Here is a 21974-nt window from a genome sequence, read left to right as displayed (position 1 = left end):
GCGAGAAATATGTTCTCATAATACATCAGACGCTAAAGTATGTGTAGGGCGCAGCATAAACAGATCAACTGAAATAACTCCTCGGTAATGGACCAAAAAAATTCCAAATAAAAATTTCTTAGCCTTCAGCTAATGCCAAATGCAGACATTTAATCTGACCTTGAAGTTTGCTGTCGAGAGCATTTCAATGTCGAGTGGTTTTTTTGAATGAGTGATATACCTGCATTTTCCTTTGTTTAATATTAATCATTCAAACGACTGCACCAAATTGGATAACTTTTTTGTTGTGTTCGTTATTGCCAGGACAAAGTTGATCTAACGGAATATTTCGGAATAAGTCGTAAGGAAACAAAAATGGGCTTTCCCGGAATTGAGTGATGAGGAAAAAGAAGATTCCGTAAAGAAGAAATCCAAGATGGGTTGTGAAATTTTTTTCATTAGTTAGCCACCCGTGCGGAGTCGGGAAGGAAAGCTAGTTATGAACATAAAGTACCTAATGTCAATGTCGAAAAAAAAAACAATATAATTGACTTATTATCCATGGCTAGAGTTGTGTGGTACAGCAGCCTAAGATTTAGGCGAAATATCTATATTTTTCGAAAACTGACAAAGATAAACTGAAAAAAGTATTTGCGTTATTTGAAATCAGGAGGAAGAGATCTTTAGATTTGGAGGAAGAAAACAGGGTGTTCCATTCAAAAAACACCAGGTAACATAACATTTTTAGGTTTACGATGTTTTTTTTTTGTATTTACTAGTACTGAATTCTGACTGCCCATAAAAAAACTCCATATTTTTCCATTTATTGTTTTGATAAGATCAATATTAACTGAAATTGCTATTGAGTAAAATATAAACAATTAGCCGGTACCTATACCTACTACCTATTCGGACTATAGCGATTCTTATGGAATTCCGAAAGAGAATCCTAGCCTTTGTGACAAAAAAGTCGAATTTTTTCCCCCTTATTTATGTATCAATTTTTAAAATATAGCATTTCTTTATGAAACATTTTTTAACAAAAAGTGCAAAATTTCACAGTGCAGTGTTAGGCAATACATGCTTATATCATATTGGAACACTAAAATATACATAAAATATTGATGGAATGAAGAGTGTTCAAGGTGAATTATAAAAATTAAATATAAAAAAAATGTGCATACCTTTTTGATTGCGACGGTGCGAACATTCGGATAGCTTGCACTGAACGCTTCCTCGGAGGCCTGCAGGAAATAAAAACAATTTCAAACAGTGCAATTTGTGAGTCGTGGTTCAGTGTAGATCAGTAGAGCAATATTTCTATGTAAAAAAAAAATTATCTGTTCCTCATACAGGAGACGATGCATATTCCACACAATGGTGTGCATTTCCAACTCCTTTCCCAATTTCCACTTTAATGTGAATTAAACAAACATTTTTATACACCTATGCGAGTATTGAACCCGCGTCTGGAGCAAGCAAATCTGTGAAATGCCAGACGAGATGCTAACTCAGTCAGAAATGAAGTAGTTCATTGAATCTAACATCTTTGAATGATATTAAATTTTTATGCCAAATATTATCCATTCATCTTCAGTAGTTTCTAAGATGAATGAGGTACGGCAGGCGCAGAGGCGTTAAACATGTTTTAAGGCTGGTTTTATGATAAATTTTCAGGTCATTTATATTGTAAAAGATCTACAAAAGCGAGGAACTAAAAGAATTATGGTCTTTTGAACTGATTATGAAATTGGTTGTTACAGACAGATTCATAATTAATTTCGAAATCTTTTTTGAAGCCTCTTTCAAGTTCTCTCCCTAATGCCCGTTTCAAAATCAGTGTTAAAGTCCCTTCAATTGAGAAGTGTTTTACGTTTCTCGTTTTAGTATAATAAAAAAAGCTTCAAATTTCAAAGAACTTTAACATTGATTATGAAACTGGCTGTTAGGATTCAAGGAAGCATTAGAATTGAGAGGACTTTGAAAATTGACAATAACTGACTGTTGAAAGCTGTTACTATTAAAATTATCTAGTCATAAATTTCATAACCCAATACATTTCGAACAAAGCTATTATCAGAATTTTTACACCCAAGTATTCAGATCTTCAACTAAATTTTCGCTAACAAAAAAAAATTATTTAAAGGATTCAGGGTTGATGATGACATATTTTTTTTTCACTGGAAATAATTTTAATTTTTCAATTTGAAATGGTCGTACGTATTGTAAAAAATTATTTTTATTACGGATTTTATATATACCTTCTGAGTTCAGTAAAAATAATTCGAACAAATGAAGAACAAATCACAGAAATCACAATATAATGAAAATATAAAAACCGCTTTTTAGATGATTCTCTGTATCAATACAAAGTAGCAGGTACTATACAAGGTGTATCTTCGACTTGTACAAATATTTAAGCATTATATTTTTGAGATCAAAAGAAACCTTTACCATTTTTTCCAATTCGGCATTGATAAAAAGATATAGTCCTTTTAAGTTTTCATAATGAGCAGTGCCACTACTGGAGAAAGAAAATATCCTTCAGAGTAACCAGATTAATCTGTGGAACTACACATCTGTGGATCTCTTAAACAGAGCTGTATTCAGTCAAAGTACCCAATTTTTCAAAATCACAGATACTTTGAATTTTTGAATGTCAAATCATTCGAAAACGGCTCATTATACCATAAAATATGAAAAAAAATTTATTTTACAAAACGTGCAAATATTCATTAAATAACGTCCAACGTAGTTTCAAGAGTTGGGTTCTTTGAACTTTTGGTATTTTAATGTTACACATGTAATGGTCTCAATGAGAAAACTGGAAGACTTGGATAATATTGTGTTGTGTTTTTAATTACTTGAAAAAATATAAGCACCATTTATATTCATATATTTGAATTGCGAGTTTATTGAGCTCTCAGAAAATATGACCAAAATTTTTCCAAATGAACTTTTGCTGTTTTTGGGAAAACCAGAAGTTGGAATGAGGAACAATAACAATAACAATATCCATATCCAAAGAAGTGGGAAATCGTCAATTATAGAGAAAAAAAATCATATTACATCCTAGATTCTATATTACAATAATTCATAAATTCTGAAATCGAAAATGGTTCGATATTTATAATCAAGTCTGTGAGATGTTTTTTGAATTTCCTAAAATCAACTATGTCTAGTACTTTTTTGGGCAGATTATTATAAAATTTGATACACATAGATTTGGTATTTTTTCCGTTAGTGTTATTTTATGTATAGGAAAGTGGAAGGGATTAGTACGTCTTGTGTTATTTATGTATCTCAAATCCTCAAAATAATGGGGACTTGTTTTCACAAGAAAGTCAGTATTCTATTGAAATGCCCTCTACATGATTCTCTATATTTTAGACCAATCATAGATCTTAACGCAGACTCTTGCAGCACAAACAGTTTACTGCAATCAGAACCACTACCCCAGATCACGATTCCGTACCTGAGTATAGAATCAAAATTCGCAAAATAGATTGATCTTAAAAGTTGCCTATCTACCCGTCTAGATAACACCCTTATCATATAGTACCCCGATTGAGTTTTTTACTTAGCTGATGAATATGTTCGCACCAATTCAATTGACTGTCCACATAAACTCCTAAAAATTTAGTGGTCTGTGCTATTTCGACTGTGGTATTTTCTGTAGATCTATTAGTCCTGAACATGGCACACTCAGTTTTAGTAACATTTAGATGGAGCCTGTTCTGACTACACCAAATACTTATTAGATCAAAGGCGGTTCTCGTCTGTTCGATGCACGCTTTGAGGTCTTTATTTTCAGTAAGTGCATTTGCGTCGTCTACAAATAAAAGTATATTGGCAATTATTTGGATTAAAGAAGATATAGCTGAAGGTAGATCATTAATATATAAAAGAAAAAGAAGGGGTCCTAAAATACTCCTTTGAGGTACACCTATATAAACTACTTCTTCTTTGGAAGTGTGAACTGTTGCACCGGTGCTTACTGAAACTTGCGTTCTATTAGTTGGGTAACTACGTAGCAGTTACTCAATAGTGAAGAATTGTCTCCATACCATTTGATTTCAAAAACCAGTAAAAGCAGCAGAATTTTTTTTATGAAAAATTTTGTTATCCCTGATAACCTTCCATGCTCATATTCTAAAGTGTTTTCGATATCACATGAGGAATACTATTATTATACTGATTTAATTCTGCTCAATGAATAAGTCACAAAATCCTGTGACACCTTTACGTGAAACATTATACGTTGATTTCAGTGAGTTTTTTCTTTAATGATGATCGTATTTGAAGTAATTTTCAATCTGAAAAAAACTCTTCACAAATATTATAATGTTTTAATGCAACTGGGATGATCAAAAAGTTGCCAAAAACTGGAAGGCTGGCTTTACATCCTTCTGCTGTGCAATTAACAATTTCTGTTTCCCAAAAATCCTTCTTCGACCGAAGTGGAAATCCTTCCGATTTGTGGTGTTGGAGTATAATTCACAGCAATAAAAATAAAAATAATCAGTCATTAATCTTCTATTTCCCGTGCGGACAATAATTATAATTAATTAATTGATTCATACAGCTCGCGACACAGCGGACACCAGTTAGGGTATCCAACGGTTCAGGTATTTCATTTGAACGAACAAAATAATTGACCATTATCGAAAAGTCGCAGTGTCTTTCGGACTTCCTGTACAGTGATCTGAAAAATGCGGGAGACTTGAAAACTCTTCGGGAATTCAATTATATTTATCTCGAACGGTTTTCAAGATATGATCTCTACTTAAAACCATGATTACCATGAAATTTGTCGGATAAAGTGGCCATGTTAAAAATTAACACAGATTGATTATGATAGTGGGGCATTTCGAAATCAGTATTTAATGGAGATTCTTGATGGGATATGAGAATTGGGCATTCTCATTTGAAAAAGCAGGGTAGTATCGCCTTCAACGACTTCTGGACCAGTCAAGATCGTAAAAAATAATTATATAATAATATGATAACTTTCAATCATTCCCCAAGCCCAAAATTTTCAAAGGTTATCCGATCGATCGAGCAATGTTAACTCACCCTGTATAAATGAATATCCGATAAAAGTGACCTTGAAGTTTTTTTTTGCTCTTGCCCAGAATTACCCAGTGTGAACGAACTGTTCATGAAAATAAAATATTATAGCTGAATCCTGATTGTTGTCAATAATTAAACGCTCGTGAATTCTTCACGCACTGTTGGTGTAGTAAATATTTTTATATTCCATTGAAACAACCGAGTGGCGTAAATTAATAGGAGTCCATTAAAGTAAGAGTTATAAGAGATATGATTGATCCTTATTTTTAGCTCGTTTATATCAATCATCCAAATGTACGTCAAAATACATCAGAAAATGTATCCCAAATATCTGAACATTTTTTTGTCTATTATCTTTGCCATTTCCATTCATATCATCAACAAATATTTGAAATTTCAATTTTTGACAATCAATTCCAGATTATGATCTATTTTTACCACTTCCACACTTGATCGATTCATTAGATATCAATGATCTATATCTACTTAAAAATGATGCCCATTCAGGAAAAGATTTCACATCAGGGTATATCACCATTGAAATGAGTCGGATATTTCCAGGAATATTCTTATGAAAAAAGTCTTTCGTGAGAATTTATTCAGGTATACAGGGTCATTCGAGAATGCCCATACAATCAGGGGGGAGGGAGGAAAAGGAGGTGCTTCTCAATAACACATTTTTTATAGAGTTTATTATTTATTGCCAAGAGGCAGGCTGATTAATTGAGTTTCCTTCTTTTTCAATTAATCAATTAATCCTAAGTTCTTTGTCCGGAGTGCTGTCGATTAACATAATGAAAAAAGTCGTATTCCAGGACCGGCCTCAAAAAATTGACAATAAGGTTTAGAACTTAAACAACAAATTTGCAGCATATTAATCAGCATTCAAAATTGACACAATTATGTTTCCAATTTGTACGATTAAATTAGGAATATAAACAGTTGTACAAAATTCAAATAAGCGTCGGTAAGTTCATAGATTCACATATAATAGGTCTATAGATCAATGTTTATTCACAATACCAACCTGAATACCGCAACACAAAATCTCATCTTATGGTCTATTACCAACTTAAATTCGATTTTCCATAGCCACCCCAGATGTCAATCATTCTGGAATGGACTATAGTACAAAATTTAAAAAAATAATTTTAAATCTACATTTAAAAATTTGAAGGTTAAATATTTAAACACTCTAAAAAATGTCCATGATCATTTTATGTCATTTCTCAACTCTTCTGATGTAATCTTGATAAAATAAAATGAAGCATCATTGTATACGTACTGTTTGCTTCAGTAAATAATTAACTTTAAGTTCAATTTCCTATATTGTTGTAATTTCAAACATAAACTTTATTATTTACAAAATTTTCTGTTCTGTTTATCTTTCATAATGTAGATTTCTGTTATGATTAATTGAGTAAATGAGGAAAATCAATAAATCACCCTGTATCTTGGTGAAGAAGACACTAGATCAATCAATATAGGTTACTTTATAGCACCTCGGGGTCCTCTGTCTACCCTGTTTGCCCTATAAATCACACTGTATAAAGTGCTGCCCTTTCCAATATGTTATACGTTATCGAATTTCTCCTCGAAGGAACAATACTGTTTTTTTATCTTGACTGACTAAACCTGAAGAAAAGTAAAAATTCGAAAAATATTTGGTGAAATACCTAATGAATAATTTGAAATTATATCCTATATCCCAATATTTAGAAAAAAAAAATACTGTTCCTACCACTTTTACTTTTTTGAAAAATGATATTCCATCAAAAAATTCGAGAAATTTAAATATCTGCTTCACTCCTCTGAGAATCGGAAATGTACTGCGCCACAAAAGTTAAGGAAGTTCAGAAATTTTGAGGTCGTTTCCAAAGTTATCAATTTTTGCCCACCAAATGTTCATTCTTATATGTATATCTGAATGTTTTTTTGCTTCTCTTTTGATAAATTTAATAGTTTAAGGCAAGTTCATGCCGTTTGCGTTTTAGGAATTCTGGATCAGTTTTACGTTCTTACAATGAACTTTGATGAAAATATGAAAATTTACTTGCAATAATGCCAAGACGTGAAATTAGTGCGGATAAAGTCGAGGCAGCACGTTATCAAAGAAATGTTCCGAATTTCTTTCAAGTAAATGGAAGCGTAGTTCCCCGGCTCCAAGTGGACGCTCAAGATCTACCATTCCTGCAGATCGGTTTCTGATCCGAATATACGAGTATTCTCGACTACTTTTTGAGAAGGATTCCACTAACTCGAAATATTGTGACATGGTCCTCAAAAATGCATCTATAAAATCGAACAGAAGATTCATAACAACTATTCATTTCCATTTTTCTAAGAAAATGGCAACACTCCCCTGAATATTCAATATTATTTCTTATTTCATTATTCATTGTTCTTCCAATTTCATTATTCGAAATATTTCAGGTTATGAATGTCGTGTAACGTAATTTAGTCTGGTTAATTTAATCCGGCGGTAAAAGATTATTTGATCCTAGATTAAGATGCGGTGCAACGCAAATAGGAAATCTAATCAGAATTAAAAGATAATCCTGTTCGGCGCGCACGGCTGTGAAGTAGGAAATACAGCAACAGCGGCGTTTTGGTTAGTCTTATAGGTTCAGGGCCGGCCTTAGGCCTAGCGCTGAGTTAATCTGAATTAATTCAGTCCAGTGTATTGACCGATAATAATAGTTTCCTTTTATAAACTGACACAAAACTATGCGGAGAACTACTGAAGATATATATTCTTCATTCTTGAAATTAATTTTTTTAGTAACTGTCAACTTCGTGTCTGCATGTGGCATGCTTGATAAATTATCACACGTTTATTAGTATTCATCATCGTGAAGCTGATCATATTCCGAAGCATTACAGAGTTATTTGGGCTTATTTTCTATTCGGGATGAACAAAAAGACGATTAAAGCCAGTGGAGGCCCATATGGACATTGATCGTTGGTCGGTAGATTAATTTTCCAATATGTATGATATGCCTTCTGCACCTAACTACTCATTCTTCTGACAAGGTCTTGGCTTGTTTTTCAAAAAAAAAAAACAACCCATACTTGAGAGTTAACCTTTCATCGTATCAATCAACAAATTGAGTTTCACAAGAGAAAACAAATTCTTTAACCTGATTACTGGCCATTTTGCTCGCGTGAAAAAATAAAAAATACCTCTAGGGAAAACGATAAAACCACGCACCAGAGAAACGAAAACAACGTTCTATTATGTATAAATAACTCAAACTGAAAAGGACGCGGACGATAGAAAGCGAATAGAGATATCGCCCGAATCGAGGCATCGTAGGGTAGGCAGATAGCTGTCTGCCGGACCTCTGCCTACCCTGTATTGAGCCAACAATATGACATTCGTTCCGAGCGCTTAGCATTTTATTTTCTTTAAAAAGCTTCTAAAAATGTTCGAAAATTTTTAATGTGTAATGTAGGTATTCTGAATACCTACGCACGTTTATGACAAGTATAAAATACGACAAAAATTCGTTTCAAGTAACAACGATCTCTTGTAGTTCGTTATGCGAAACTGACACTAGCGGATATCAGAAAAAAAATATTGAATGAGAGGCGAATCTGATTTTTCTCGTTACCTGAACGACATTTCAACAGAAATTAGTCAAGTTCAAACAAATTATTCTCATTGGTGATTTCAATCCAGCGATATTTTGATATTGACAGGCGGGGCAGGCCCGACAGATGGTACCTGAACGAGCGGTCGCTAGGAAAATTTCTATAGGCGGCGTTTTCATCTTCGTATTGGGAATTCAAATGTAGATTGCAGCGACATAGTGGTGACAGTTCGAAGTAAAAAGTTAATGCCTTTACGTCATTGTTCTACGTTCCTCGATGTAAACCATAGACCTGATAATACATTTTATTTTATTAGGTCTATGATGTAAACAATCAAATGACAAAAGTGCCTTAATTTTTTATTTACAAAAATAGCCACCAGAGGGCGTATCGCTTGTTTTGAATTCCCAATAGTTCGAAATGAACGTATTTTATTTTGTCTACGGACTGAGTAAATGAAGTTGGATTTGAACTGTAACAACATATACAAAAGAAGTTACATAATCCATAGATATCATACACATGATTTTTCAGATTTTTATAAAATTGATTGAGAGCTATTCAATTTTCTCAATTTCTATACATTATGTACAGAGTGAGCGAAATTAATTGTCTACCGAATGGATCTCGAGAACTATAAAAGCAAGAAGAAAACGGATGATACATTTCCAGAGACAGATCTAGGATTCGAGTTTGGGGGGGCACAACTCCCCTCTTTATCTTCTCTCCCAACCTAAAATTTTCTGTTCTAATCTGAGAAAAATACTGTTTTATGCTAATGTGCAGACATCTTTAGGCTTTTTCTATTCTCAAGATATAGTGAATAAACGGTTGTCGGTCAGTAAAAGAAGTAATAACACGAAAATATAAAACAAAATATGTAGTCGTATTCAGAAACGGGTCCAGATTTGACAGATTCAAGTTTTGGTGGACTATTCGAATCCACTGACGTGAATTTTCGGGAATAGGTTTAAAAATCATATGAAAATTTAGTGCAAGGGAGGAAGGTAGGCACGTGCCTCCTGAACCTTCTACAGGTACGTTTTTACGTAGGATCCACTGACGAGCTCAAAATATTTTTTCATTCGAATCCTTAGGAGAACTTTCTTCTGTTTTAATGCAAACATTTTATTGAATTTTTTATTTTTGAATTGAAAAAAAAAATTTGTCAGTAGATTATACGTACGTAAGTGCCTTAAAAGGTTCAAGTTTCAGATCTGTAACTTCAAAGACAAAATATTATGAGAACTTTTCGACATTGTCAAAATCTCATTTTTTGCTAATAACTCAAACACGAAGAATTGTAGAAGGTTACGGTTTCGACCACTCTTTGTTTCTCTGAAAAAAACTAGGAAAAGGGTCATCCGTTTTCTTCTAGCTTTTACAATTCTCGAGTTCGTTCTATTTAGATTTAAGAGTGAAGTTCATGATGTCTTGTCCGCATTGTCCTTATTTTTTCCTGACTGCTAAATCGGTAGTGGTCCAAGAGATGATACCGCATGAGAAGCTCAGTGCTGAGCAAGCATTGGTATTAATTGCTTCGGTCAGATTATTGATGTTGTTATGTGAAGATGCTTTATCTTGTTGGAACCCAATGATTATAGAGTTGGGAAGATAGGAAATGAAGCGACTAAAATGTGAGCGCCATCTCGTGTTTCAAATGTGTTACTAAGTCCCTAAGACTGGTTGAAATATTGATTTGAGGGCCATTTGCAGAGACATATAAAATTGTGCGAAATTTTAGATGACCATCTTGATCAAAGAGCTTTGGATTTTTTACCGCTTTTTGTTAATTGAGTCCCGTCTTTTTGCTGATTATTGAAAATTTTCTGTCTAATATCTCACTGAAAACCAGAAAATGTCGTTCGAATATTATTGCATGGTGAAAAACTGTGATCAAATAAAAAGGATTATCCCAAATTGGGTTTTACTTTAATTAGGAAAATGGAAATGCGTATTAAAACTCCTACCATGTGACTCAGTCATTTATTGATTTTTATTTTCAGTGAATCGAAGTAGTCAGGACGTAATAGTTGGGGAGTCCAAGAGGAAAATTCGTGATTTACTCGAGCGTGTCAGCCCAAACAATAAAAATTGGCTATAAAGGTCACAAAAATCAGTTTTTTTTTATTATCTCGCATTCATTATAAAAGTAGTGTAGCATAACATTTTCTACAATTTTGTCTGCAGCAATTTTTTGTTTGAACGTTTTTGAGATATATGTTGATGAATGTACATTAGACTGGGTTTCTACATTGACCTTGGCCTTTCGCAAGTGTGGCTAAGCTCCTCGCCCGCTTACTCGAAAACGGTCAGAATTATGTAAAATTGCTTCAGACAAAAGTTGTATAGAAAATCATCTTCAAACTGTCAGATTAGAAACCACCCCTCCTATTTAGTGTCAGATTAATGGGTCAACATGTTCGCAACACTGAGATTAACCATCTTTTTGAAAATCTGACACGCTCGTGTATGTACAAATAACGATTTTTTTCAAAGAGCCGCTTTGACCTTGCGTCACGTCGGAATTGTCAGTCTCTTGAAAAGTAGCTCCCTTTGGGTACAATTAACATATTTTCTAAAAATTTGACACGATCGAAAAAATTTCTTTTACCATTTTAAACTCTCACGGACGGCCAGCTCCACCACGTAAACTGTCAGAATAACATGAATTTATTATCAGAGACACGTAGGGCATATACAGTATCCTAATCTGACACTCTCGAGTATGTACACCCGACGATTTTTTCTACATCTTTGAAAACCTGTAGGCACTTTCCTCACCGCTGAAAGTGCATACATCATAGAACCTTCTTTTCTTTCTACCATATTATAATCTTCACACCGAAAATGAATTTCATGAAATATCTTGAAAAATTCTCCGGGTTCTTCTCGGGTGAGGTTTGAAGAAATGACCCTGTATGTTTCGATATTTCCTTTTCAATTATCGAACCTCTAAATATCGGTTCTAAATATCCTAGAGCTAGGAAATTTGTGGTCCGATTGCACTCGATTATTTTATCAAATTCCGTTTATTTATTTCCTGTAATTTCGAAGAAAAAGCCAGGAAGGCAAACAAATGGACGTTTGTTTACGTTTTTGCTTATATACAGGGGTCGGCATAAGTCAGGCAACGCTCTCGAAATTTCGACATATGTCCGGCAACGCTCATAAGTCTGGCAACGCTGTCGAAAAAAATCTGAGCACTTACAGTAACCCTTTTTCGAATACCTTCTGTATTATTTTTTAATAAGTATATTTTGACGCTGCATTTATTTATCTTAATGCAAATTGGTTGCCTGACTTATGCTGACCCCTGTATTTTTGCATTCTCGATCCGAACTGAGCACAAAAAAATCAAGAGTTCAAGGTTATGCTGATATCTGCAGTTGTTTATAAGATGAGCCAAGTAGCAAATTACCTTCTTAACGAAGCTTCCACTCAATTTAACTTTTTTTCTCCTGAAGCTGAGCAACCTGAAGACGAGGGTCATATTTTCACCGGCACCTCAGACACTCGGCATTGAAAAACATAACACTTCACCTTTTCACGAAAACGAGAAGCTTAGATTCTTAACTGGTAACACAATTGACTCAGACTGGTGTTTACCGCTGAATTATAGCCGACACACATATTGTTGTTGTAATTATACAATTTAGCTAATATTACACTGATAAGAAAATTACTGAGTTGCTTTTTTACTGTTATTCAAACTTCTCATTACTCTCAAGGTAACTCGTCTTTATTGGTCGTGTTCCGCTTTCGATAAAACGAGGAATGAAAATACGGAGATCAACGTTGAGATAGGACTTTCGATCTAGATGTTTGTGAAAGATAAGATCCCCTCACGTGAATGGTTCAAATTCTATTCGAATTAAATTGTCATCCGATGGATCTTATGTGGTTCTTCGATGTACTACTACTACTCGTTTGGAGAACAAAAAAATTGGTTTTTTTTTGTTGTTGAATGAGCCCAATCATTTTCGTCAATTGAAGCATTTTCCAAGATTTCTTCTAATTTGTTCTAATTTATATACAGTTTATATTGTCTAGTGTCTAGAGATAGCTAAATTTAAAATACCTCCTTTCATCTGATACTGACTGCGGATTAATTTGATTTTACGCACACCGCAAAGGTCTTGGTCCTTCCAATACAAGGTGAATCGGTAACGGATTTTTGTCCAAAACTTTTGATTAAGGGTGGAAAATCCATTGAAATGGACCTTACGATATTTTTTTCCTTTATAACTTCTGCGATGGGTACTAAAATACAGGGTGATTCACCGGGATCGGCCATAAACAACGTTCATTGGGGACTAATCATAATTTTGAGTTGCAAATTTGCATGTTGGAATTTGCGACTATAAACTTCCTCCCTAAAACATTGTCAGATTACTGCCGGTTATGATAATAATAATAAGAAGAAATTTATTGATTCTTTAGAACACAGCAATGCGTATAGGTTAAGTTACAAAATATATATCATAATTCAATTATTATTTAGTTAAGTACTTAAAGAACTTGAAAGAAACTCCTTCACAGAATAGAAAAATTTCTGCAGTAATAGCTTCTTCATTTTTGTTTTGAATTTAAATTTGTTCAAAGATTTCAAATGAGAAGGCAAATGGTTGAACAATTTAATGCTTCGACATTGTGGAAAACGTTCGAAGCTGTAAGTCCGATGTTTAGGAAACAAAAGCACCTGTGAATTTCGTGTTCTATATGAACTAGCAAGTTTTTCCAAAACAGTCTCATTATCCTTAGCGTATATGAGACAATTCAACATGTAAATACAGGGCAGTGACAGTAACCTATTGGCAACAAATACAGGTTTGCATGATGCTCGATGGTCCATACCAAAAATCAATCGTATTACTCTTTTCTGAGCAACAAAAACCCTAGAGAAGGAACCACAGTCTCCCCAGAGCAAAACTTTATATGAAATATGACAGTAAACAAGGCTAAAATAAACATCAATAAGAGAACTTGGTGGCAAGGTAGTTTTGAGTCTTTTTATAGCGAAATAAGCACTATTTATTTTTTTGCATAAAATGTCAACATGGGTTGACCAACTGAGACTTCGATCCAAATAGATCTAAAGAAATTTAGTACAATCTGATGGAATTATGGTACTACCCAGACAATCCATAGTCAACCTACAACTTTCTTATTTCAAATGGCACACTAAGTATATCGTTGCATCGTTGGATAGTTGATATGATGGCAATTTCAAGATTCTGACACACTTGGGTAAAAACTCAAAGGTTTATGAGTAATTGAGATTCTCATGAAAAGAAAAAAAATGAAAAAAATAGTAGGTGAGTTCCAGAGGTGTGAAAATATTTTAGGGAGAAATTTCATTGTCGAAAACCCCAGCATGCAAATTCACACAAATTACAAAATGGGACGATGATTAACCAGATTTATGGTTTTTTCTGGTTCCCCGCATTCACAACTAGGGCTTTCAACTGAATTACACCTGAAAAGCATACTATTGTAACGTTCATGACCTGTTCCTATACGATTCAGAATACTTATTACATATTTTCCTGGAAAGATGAAAACCATAAACTCTATTCGAGGAATCAGTAATTAATTCTTTTTTGAAAATAGTGCACGTATTCCATTCAGACTGCCAAAGGTCCTTGTCCCTTACATTCGAATTAAGAAAAGAGTTGGACCATAAAGGTTTACACGACTTCAGTCTTGGAATCGTATTTTCTGGAATACATTCCGTCCTACAGGACGGAATTGGAAATGAGTCGGGAAAGGATTAAAATTTAAGCTAGGGCTGTCTTTCGAAGAGTAGTTGCATCAGCATCCCATGAAGTACTAGCTAGTTCTTTGCAGGATGTTATTCCTAGTTTTTAACTTCAGATGCAAATTTTCCAAATGGGCTTTCAAATTCAGCCAGGAATCTAGCTTAGCTCCTAGATAGATAGAGATAGATTGTTAGCAGGCTAACGCCACTCGAAGAAGCTATTCCTCAAAATTTCTAAATCTGTAGATAGATTATTCTCTATACATCTAAACTCAGAATGCGAGGGCAGCTCTTTTCTCGGAATAAATAAAAACTCACAAGCAGTTCTGATCACTGTTCATTCCATTTCATCGTTTCAAGTGTTCCATAGAATGACTACCTCCCGCTAAAATCATCATCTCAGTAAACTCATAGACCTTCGTATACTGCTTGTAAGCTTTTTTTTATTCCGAGAAAAGTATCGAAATTTTGCAACAGACTTTTTTTCTCCAGAATTTAATGGGAAATCATAAGAGAATTTTATTTTTCGAAAATTTATCCCACGAAAACAATTTTCGAAGGAAAATCATAAGGTGTTGTTATTTTCAACCCTTAATAATAAATTGAGAAGTGGAGTTAATGTCTGAAAATTAAATATGAATATGTTAACGGCGTGCAGACAATTATTGAATTCTGAAAAAGTACACCTACGGGCAGGATTCGAACCCGCGCCCCTCTTGATTATCGGTCAAGTGCTCTACCCAACTAAGCCACCAGAGGTCACGGTTTCCATCTCCGTTGACGGACCTATACTGAATCAGAATCCATATGTTAGTACGTGTCTCCTTGTGAACGTTTTATTGTTCGCAAGGGTTGGAGATTGTTAGGAGGTGGTAAGGAAACAACATTCACTTTCAGTGATCATCAAGATCCTTTTTATCCATTACCCATGGCATCTTCGACATTGTTGTTCCCTTACCACCACCTAACAATCTCCAACCCTTGCGAACAATAAAACGTTCACAAGGAGACACGTACTAACATATGGATTCTGATTCAGTATAGGTCCGTCAACGCAGATGGAAACCGTGACCTCTGGTAGCTTAGTTGGGTAGAGCACTTGACCGGTAATCAAGAGGGGCGCGGGTTCGAATCCTGCCCGGAGGTGTACTTTTTCAGAATTCAATAATTGTCTGCACGCCGTTAACATATTCATACTTAATAATAAAGTTATGAAATATAAAAACCTGTGTGAGTAACATCTACTTAGTGCTTCCTTCATATGTATAGTTTTATGACTCAGTGTTTTTAGAACCCGTACAAAAAATTAAAAACTGTAAACTCGTCATCGACTTCCAAAGGCTATATCTTGGAAGGGAGGTCGATTTCGAAAAAAATTTATAGGAATTACTGTGACGAGGCAGATTTTGCCCCGCCACGAAAAGGAAATATCTTCACCTATACTTGTATAATAAGACCTATCAACCGAAATATCTCCGAAGAAAACCGTTATGTTATCATAGGGGGTCTTTACCGATTGATATTTTGACATTGTTTTCCACCGACCAGTCCTATATTTGTGGCGGAGACCGTATATGTCTTTTGTTTTCAGAATTCATATATTTTAAAATTATTTCCGTTCAACCGTACATTTTCTGAATCGAGAGCGGTCTTTCAACTTGTTCAGTTTTTCCTTCTCTTCAGTTGTTTCTGTTTCTTTCCGAGCCGGCTGATTGACCGAGCAATTTGAGTGCAGCCAATGGGGAAATGAGTTACCGATAGTGGGGCAGTTTTCCCGAGGAGTGGTACTTCTTCGAGCCCTGCGCGGAAGGTCAAGAGCGAGGTCAGTGGAGATCGAGCTGCCGAGGAAAGTGCGTAAGGTGTTATTGCCGTGAGTTGGAAATTACGTCAAGAAGTTTGAAAGTTTAAGGCAAGTCACTTGTAGCATTATTGTTCCTTTCGTAGTGCAAACCTGAGGGCTATTTTCCGCTTTCTTTAGTCCGTTAGACTGGCTGAGAATATTTACCTACCGTTTTAAACTTGATCTAGTGATCGTAGACTGTGTAGAGTGCCGGCTTCCGCGTCCGTTATTCGACCGCCGTTGGGTCCCAGGAGGACTTGGTGTTCCTACCGTATTTTTGGTGCTTATTTTGTTAATAGATTGCCGACTTCCGACCGATCAAGTTACAGGTTGACAGTTCCTTCCGACCTGCTGTCTGACTGGCAGCCATTTTGAGGACCACAGAGGGAGAGAGAGAGATAGATAGAGAGAGAGAGAGACAGCACTGCCATTCGACTGAGGCCAGCTACGGTACCGATTTCCGCCGACAGAGGGTAACAGAGAGAGAGAGAGACAAGGAGAGAGAGACAGGGTGCACTGCCATTCGACTGAGACCAGCCACTGTACCGATTTCCGCCGACAGAAGGAGTGACTTGCCAGGATCTCAACAGACCGTAACTACCGTCTATTTTTACCGTACTCCTCTGGAGTGACCGTACAAAATTTAACCGTATTTACCGTCTATTTCAACCGTATTTTTCCTGGAGAGACCGTGTTTCATCAGCCGCCCCCACACTGACCAGGACGCCGGTTGACATCAATATTTGTTGAGACTTGTACATTTCTGTATATAATTTAATCCAGTAGGAATAAAGGACTAAACATTTATTTTGTTGCCAGTTATTTTTGCCAGTGAGAGACAGTTCCCTAAATCAGTTAGAACTAGATTTTCGTCAGAAGAGGTAGGTACTCTTTTTGAGCGATTAAAAACCGTCAGAAAGCAGAGACCAAGAAGACGCTACCACCCTAGTTTTCACTGCTACCCTTCTCCACTGATCATTCAAGTCTACCCGGGCTCTCTAATTTTTGGAGATTCTGTGAGAGACGTGGGGTTCCACTGATTGCCCCACTGGCGCCCGAGCAAAGGTAAGGAGCGTCCAGGGTGAGAGAAAAAGCCCATCACATCTGGCGCCCGAGCAGGGACTTCTGCTGTTCTGTGAGTAGTTCCTGTTACCGTTACCGTCCGTACCGTTTCTTTATTTTTTTTTTCTTTTCGAACCAAAATACTCTACACTGGCAAATTGGTAACCGTTCTTTGTTTCTTGTATATATCCATAGAGTGCATATTGTAAATATTTCTTCTGAGTTTCTGGTGCCGTAAAAATGGATGTCAACCGACTGAAGAGCGACGAACTTACGTGGGAGTTAGAGGCAAGAGGCTGCACCGTAGGACATACCGTTCAGGATAAGAGAGCTCAACTGAGAAGGGCTATCCATGCCGAAATTCCATTAATACCAAGAGATGACATTGACCAGGCACAGGAAATTGGTGTTTGTGGTGCCAAGTTGTTCGACTTGATGGGAGAGATATGTGAGTTTGACTTTGCTAATAGAGACAATGAGTTACAGCGCATTAGGAGCCGGCTACTGCACGTTCAAGGCCGACTGAGAAGTCTATCTCCGGAAGCTGCCAGTCTGCTTCACAAGAAAACCGAGCTGGAGCACTCCCTGAAGGTTGCTATGAGATTGCTGGAGAATACTCACTGGTTAGGTGGTATTCCAGGGAACCTGTCAGCTGGCACACCGTCGCTGATTGACCGGGAATTACCGGACTGCGCATCTAGACTTGGTGCAGGTTTGATTCCGTGTTCAACAACCGTTGGAGAGGCAGACTTGTTGAACTTGGGAGAAGAAGGTGACATATCCCGACCGACCACTCAGGATAACAGGCTGCAGCAAGACCGCCAAGAAGTTTGTAGGGTAATAAGCCAACAAATCGAACGTACTTTTTTGCAGAGTCGACCCTCATACAACCGACCGCCCGCCGATAACCTCCCATTTACCGTTGAACAATCTCTACCAACCGTCCAAACCGATGATGACCACAGACCGTTGATAACATCCCCTGAGTCCAGGCGATTATCGAGGGAGTTTGCCGAATCAACAAGGAGAGTTTCCTTTGCGTCATCTCCTACCATAACCGCTGGGGTGAGAGAGGTAGGAAGCGAAGTCTCAACGGCCAAGGAAACCGAACTGACGACCGAAGATCCGTCGACGAAACCGCCGAAAACTACCAATTATTCCGTTCCTACTGTTCCTGTATGGAAATGGAGCCTGACATTTGATGGGTCGACCAGTGTGACCTCTTTCCTTGAAGAGGCTGAGTATCTTGCCGAGGCTAGAAAGGTGAGCCACGAACAGTTATTCGAGTCCATCTACGAGTTGTTACGTAAGGATGCAAGAGACTGGTACATTCCTCGAAGAGGCACATTCAGCAACTGGACAGATTTCAAGGACCAACTCCGAGAGGCCTTTCTTCCTCCTGATTACGAGGAGATTCTACTAGAGGAGATCAAGAAACGCACTCAAGGAACCGATGAACGACTCTTGTTGTATGTAACTCGAATGCAAAATCTGTTTCAGAAACTGACCGTAAAGCGACCGACCGAGGAAGAGCAGGTGAATATCATCCGACGACGTTTACTGCCAGAATTGCAAACCGCCCTGGCCTTCCAACCGACTTCAACCATAGATGAACTGCTCCGGAAGGGAAAAGTTTTCGAATTGGTCAAATGGCAAGCTGCTAACTATACTTCGCCACCGATACAAAAAGGTCTCATCAACGAACCGCATCTTACCTTCCGAAATCCCTCACCGAACGTCCAAGCGATCGGAATGCACCTCAGCACACTGTCCGAACCGTCCGATAAACCGAAACTTGTCCAAAACTCTACAGCACGTCAGAGACAAGATGAACCGAAGAATACCGTCCGACCGCCAACCGAAACCCAGTGCTGGAGATGTGGTGGTAAGGGCCATCTACGAGTACAGTGTAAATCGAAACCGATACTTTTCTGCTCTCGATGTGGTAAGAAGGGTGTAATGTCCAGAGATTGTCAGTGTCCGTTACCGAGGAACTCCCCAAAGCCGGGGATCCGTCAGTTCCAATCAACTCCATCCCCTGTTATTCCGAAGAAAACCCTTTCTGATAACCGTCCTATAATTACTGTTCTTATAGGAGACAAGGAGTTCCAGGCACTCTTGGACACCGGATCAACCAGGTCCTTCATCAGCAGTGAAGTAGCTGCTCACTGCAAGGCCGCTGGAGTAAAACCGAATTATGTTAGGGACGTTACCACCACCGTCGCTAACGGAAGTTCTATCCCGATTAAGGAAATGTACACAGCACATGTTCAGGTTGGATCCGAAAATATTGAGGCTACGTGGTTGTTAGTTTCAGATTTACCGATCAGTGTAGTACTGGGAATGGATGTACTGAGAGCACACGACTTCTCTATCAATCTCCAAACCGCCGAATGCTTTCTGAATGGCAGGTCTCTAAAGGACAAGCCCATGACTCAGGAAAAGCAGAATCAGTTACCGTCACCGTTACCGTTACCGTTACCGACCGAAGGAACCATATGCCTGACCGAGGACAATGTAAGTTGCTTATGGTACAGGAGGAAATTGGCAGAGGTAAAATCGAATCCTATAGCGTTTCCTGACTACAGGATTGTATCAGGAAAATTATACCGCCATTTTTGCGATTCCGATGATTTTACAGAGCCAGAATTGGGAAATCCCTGGAAGTTATGTGTTCCGAAAGACGACCGAAGAGAAGTCCTTCTCGAAAACCACGACCGACCGACCGCTGGACACTTGGGAATAGCAGAAACGAAATTTCGCATAGCCCGCAACTACTATTGGCCAGGAATGTTCCGAGAAATTGCCCAATATGTCCGAAAATGTAGCAAGTGTCACCGATACAAGGTTCCACAGCAGAAACCGGTAAGGAATCATTCCTATGTGGTGGAAGAACCCTGTGAAAATGACAGATTCTCCAAATGGATGGAATTTTGGCCCACAGCTGTCCAAAGAGGTGTGTACCAGGCTTCCAAGGAAGATGGAGTGAATTCCCCAAAGCAGGAGTCGACCGCAGACCCCAGAGCATTCTTGAACTTTGATAGGGAAATGCGTTCACCGAACGCCAAATTTTCTACCGAGATTGCTAACAAGGAGGGAGAAAATCACACCGAACCGAATACCGAACCGCAAGTTGCTTACCATTTAAATAACCGTAACCGATTTACCGAAACTTTTAAATTTGTCCGAACTAGATTAACACGAGCCTTCGCCCAGCAAAGCCACCATAACCTACGTCGTGGGGACTGGCGTCATAGGATTGGAGACCAAGTGTACCGAAGAGAGCATCCCTTGTCTTCTGCAGTGAAGGGAGTTGCCGCCAAGTTGGCTCCGAAATACTCCGGACCGTATACCGTTGTAGACGTAGTCTCTCCTGTGGTGTATGACATCAAGGATGGCAGTGGTAAGGTTGTCAGCCACGTCCACATAAAGGACCTGAAATCCCCTGGGATTGAAAGGTATGTGCCGTTAAGAACCTGACCGACTAATTTTCCAATTTGAAAATCCGAGAAGGCTAAAAGTCTTCTTACCGAAATGGTGGATGCGCCAACCGACAGTTTTTAAATTACCGTTCGAATTCATCAGGTCATGAATTGACGCCGAGGTCAATAACCCCGCAGCTTTCACAGGCTGAGACCGACATTTAGAGATACCGCAACGATACCCAGGGAGGTTGAAAGAAAAATAAAACTTCGTTTTATTTTTCTTGCCGACGAAGGAGGGGGATGTGACGAGGCAGATTTTGCCCCGCCACGAAAAGGAAATATCTTCACCTATACTTGTATAATAAGACCTATCAACCGAAATATCTCCGAAGAAAACCGTTATGTTATCATAGGGGGTCTTTACCGATTGATATTTTGACATTGTTTTCCACCGACCAGTCCTATATTTGTGGCGGAGACCGTATATGTCTTTTGTTTTCAGAATTCATATATTTTAAAATTATTTCCGTTCAACCGTACATTTTCTGAATCGAGAGCGGTCTTTCAACTTGTTCAGTTTTTCCTTCTCTTCAGTTGTTTCTGTTTCTTTCCGAGCCGGCTGATTGACCGAGCAATTTGAGTGCAGCCAATGGGGAAATGAGTTACCGATAGTGGGGCAGTTTTCCCGAGGAGTGGTACTTCTTCGAGCCCTGCGCGGAAGGTCAAGAGCGAGGTCAGTGGAGATCGAGCTGCCGAGGAAAGTGCGTAAGGTGTTATTGCCGTGAGTTGGAAATTACGTCAAGAAGTTTGAAAGTTTAAGGCAAGTCACTTGTAGCATTATTGTTCCTTTCGTAGTGCAAACCTGAGGGCTATTTTCCGCTTTCTTTAGTCCGTTAGACTGGCTGAGAATATTTACCTACCGTTTTAAACTTGATCTAGTGATCGTAGACTGTGTAGAGTGCCGGCTTCCGCGTCCGTTATTCGACCGCCGTTGGGTCCCAGGAGGACTTGGTGTTCCTACCGTATTTTTGGTGCTTATTTTGTTAATAGATTGCCGACTTCCGACCGATCAAGTTACAGGTTGACAGTTCCTTCCGACCTGCTGTCTGACTGGCAGCCATTTTGAGGACCACAGAGGGAGAGAGAGAGATAGATAGAGAGAGAGAGAGACAGCACTGCCATTCGACTGAGGCCAGCTACGGTACCGATTTCCGCCGACAGAGGGTAACAGAGAGAGAGA

The 21974-nt window shown here is 37.8% G+C and overlaps 1 protein-coding gene and 1 non-coding gene across 5 annotated transcripts in view; both read right to left on the bottom strand.

Moving 5' to 3' along the window:
* Positions 1-21974, bottom strand: part of LOC123308260 (inaD-like protein) — a 370976-nt gene that overhangs the window by 38891 nt on the left and 310111 nt on the right. For all 4 annotated transcript variants that reach the window (XM_044890846.1, XM_044890847.1, XM_044890848.1 and 1 more), the window contains exon 23: positions 1164-1223. In XM_044890846.1, coding sequence (XP_044746781.1) covers positions 1164-1223 — 60 coding nt within the window. The remainder of the gene's footprint in view (positions 1-1163; positions 1224-21974) is intronic.
* Positions 15092-15166, bottom strand: Trnai-gau. The gene has a single exon. It is a non-coding gene; the product is annotated as a tRNA-Ile (tRNA).

The sequence above is a fragment of the Coccinella septempunctata genome, chromosome 2 (genome assembly GCF_907165205.1).
Source record: "Coccinella septempunctata chromosome 2, icCocSept1.1, whole genome shotgun sequence".
NCBI classification, from domain to species: Eukaryota; Metazoa; Arthropoda; class Insecta; order Coleoptera; family Coccinellidae; genus Coccinella; species Coccinella septempunctata.
This window is presented reverse-complemented; position numbering and strand designations above follow the sequence as displayed.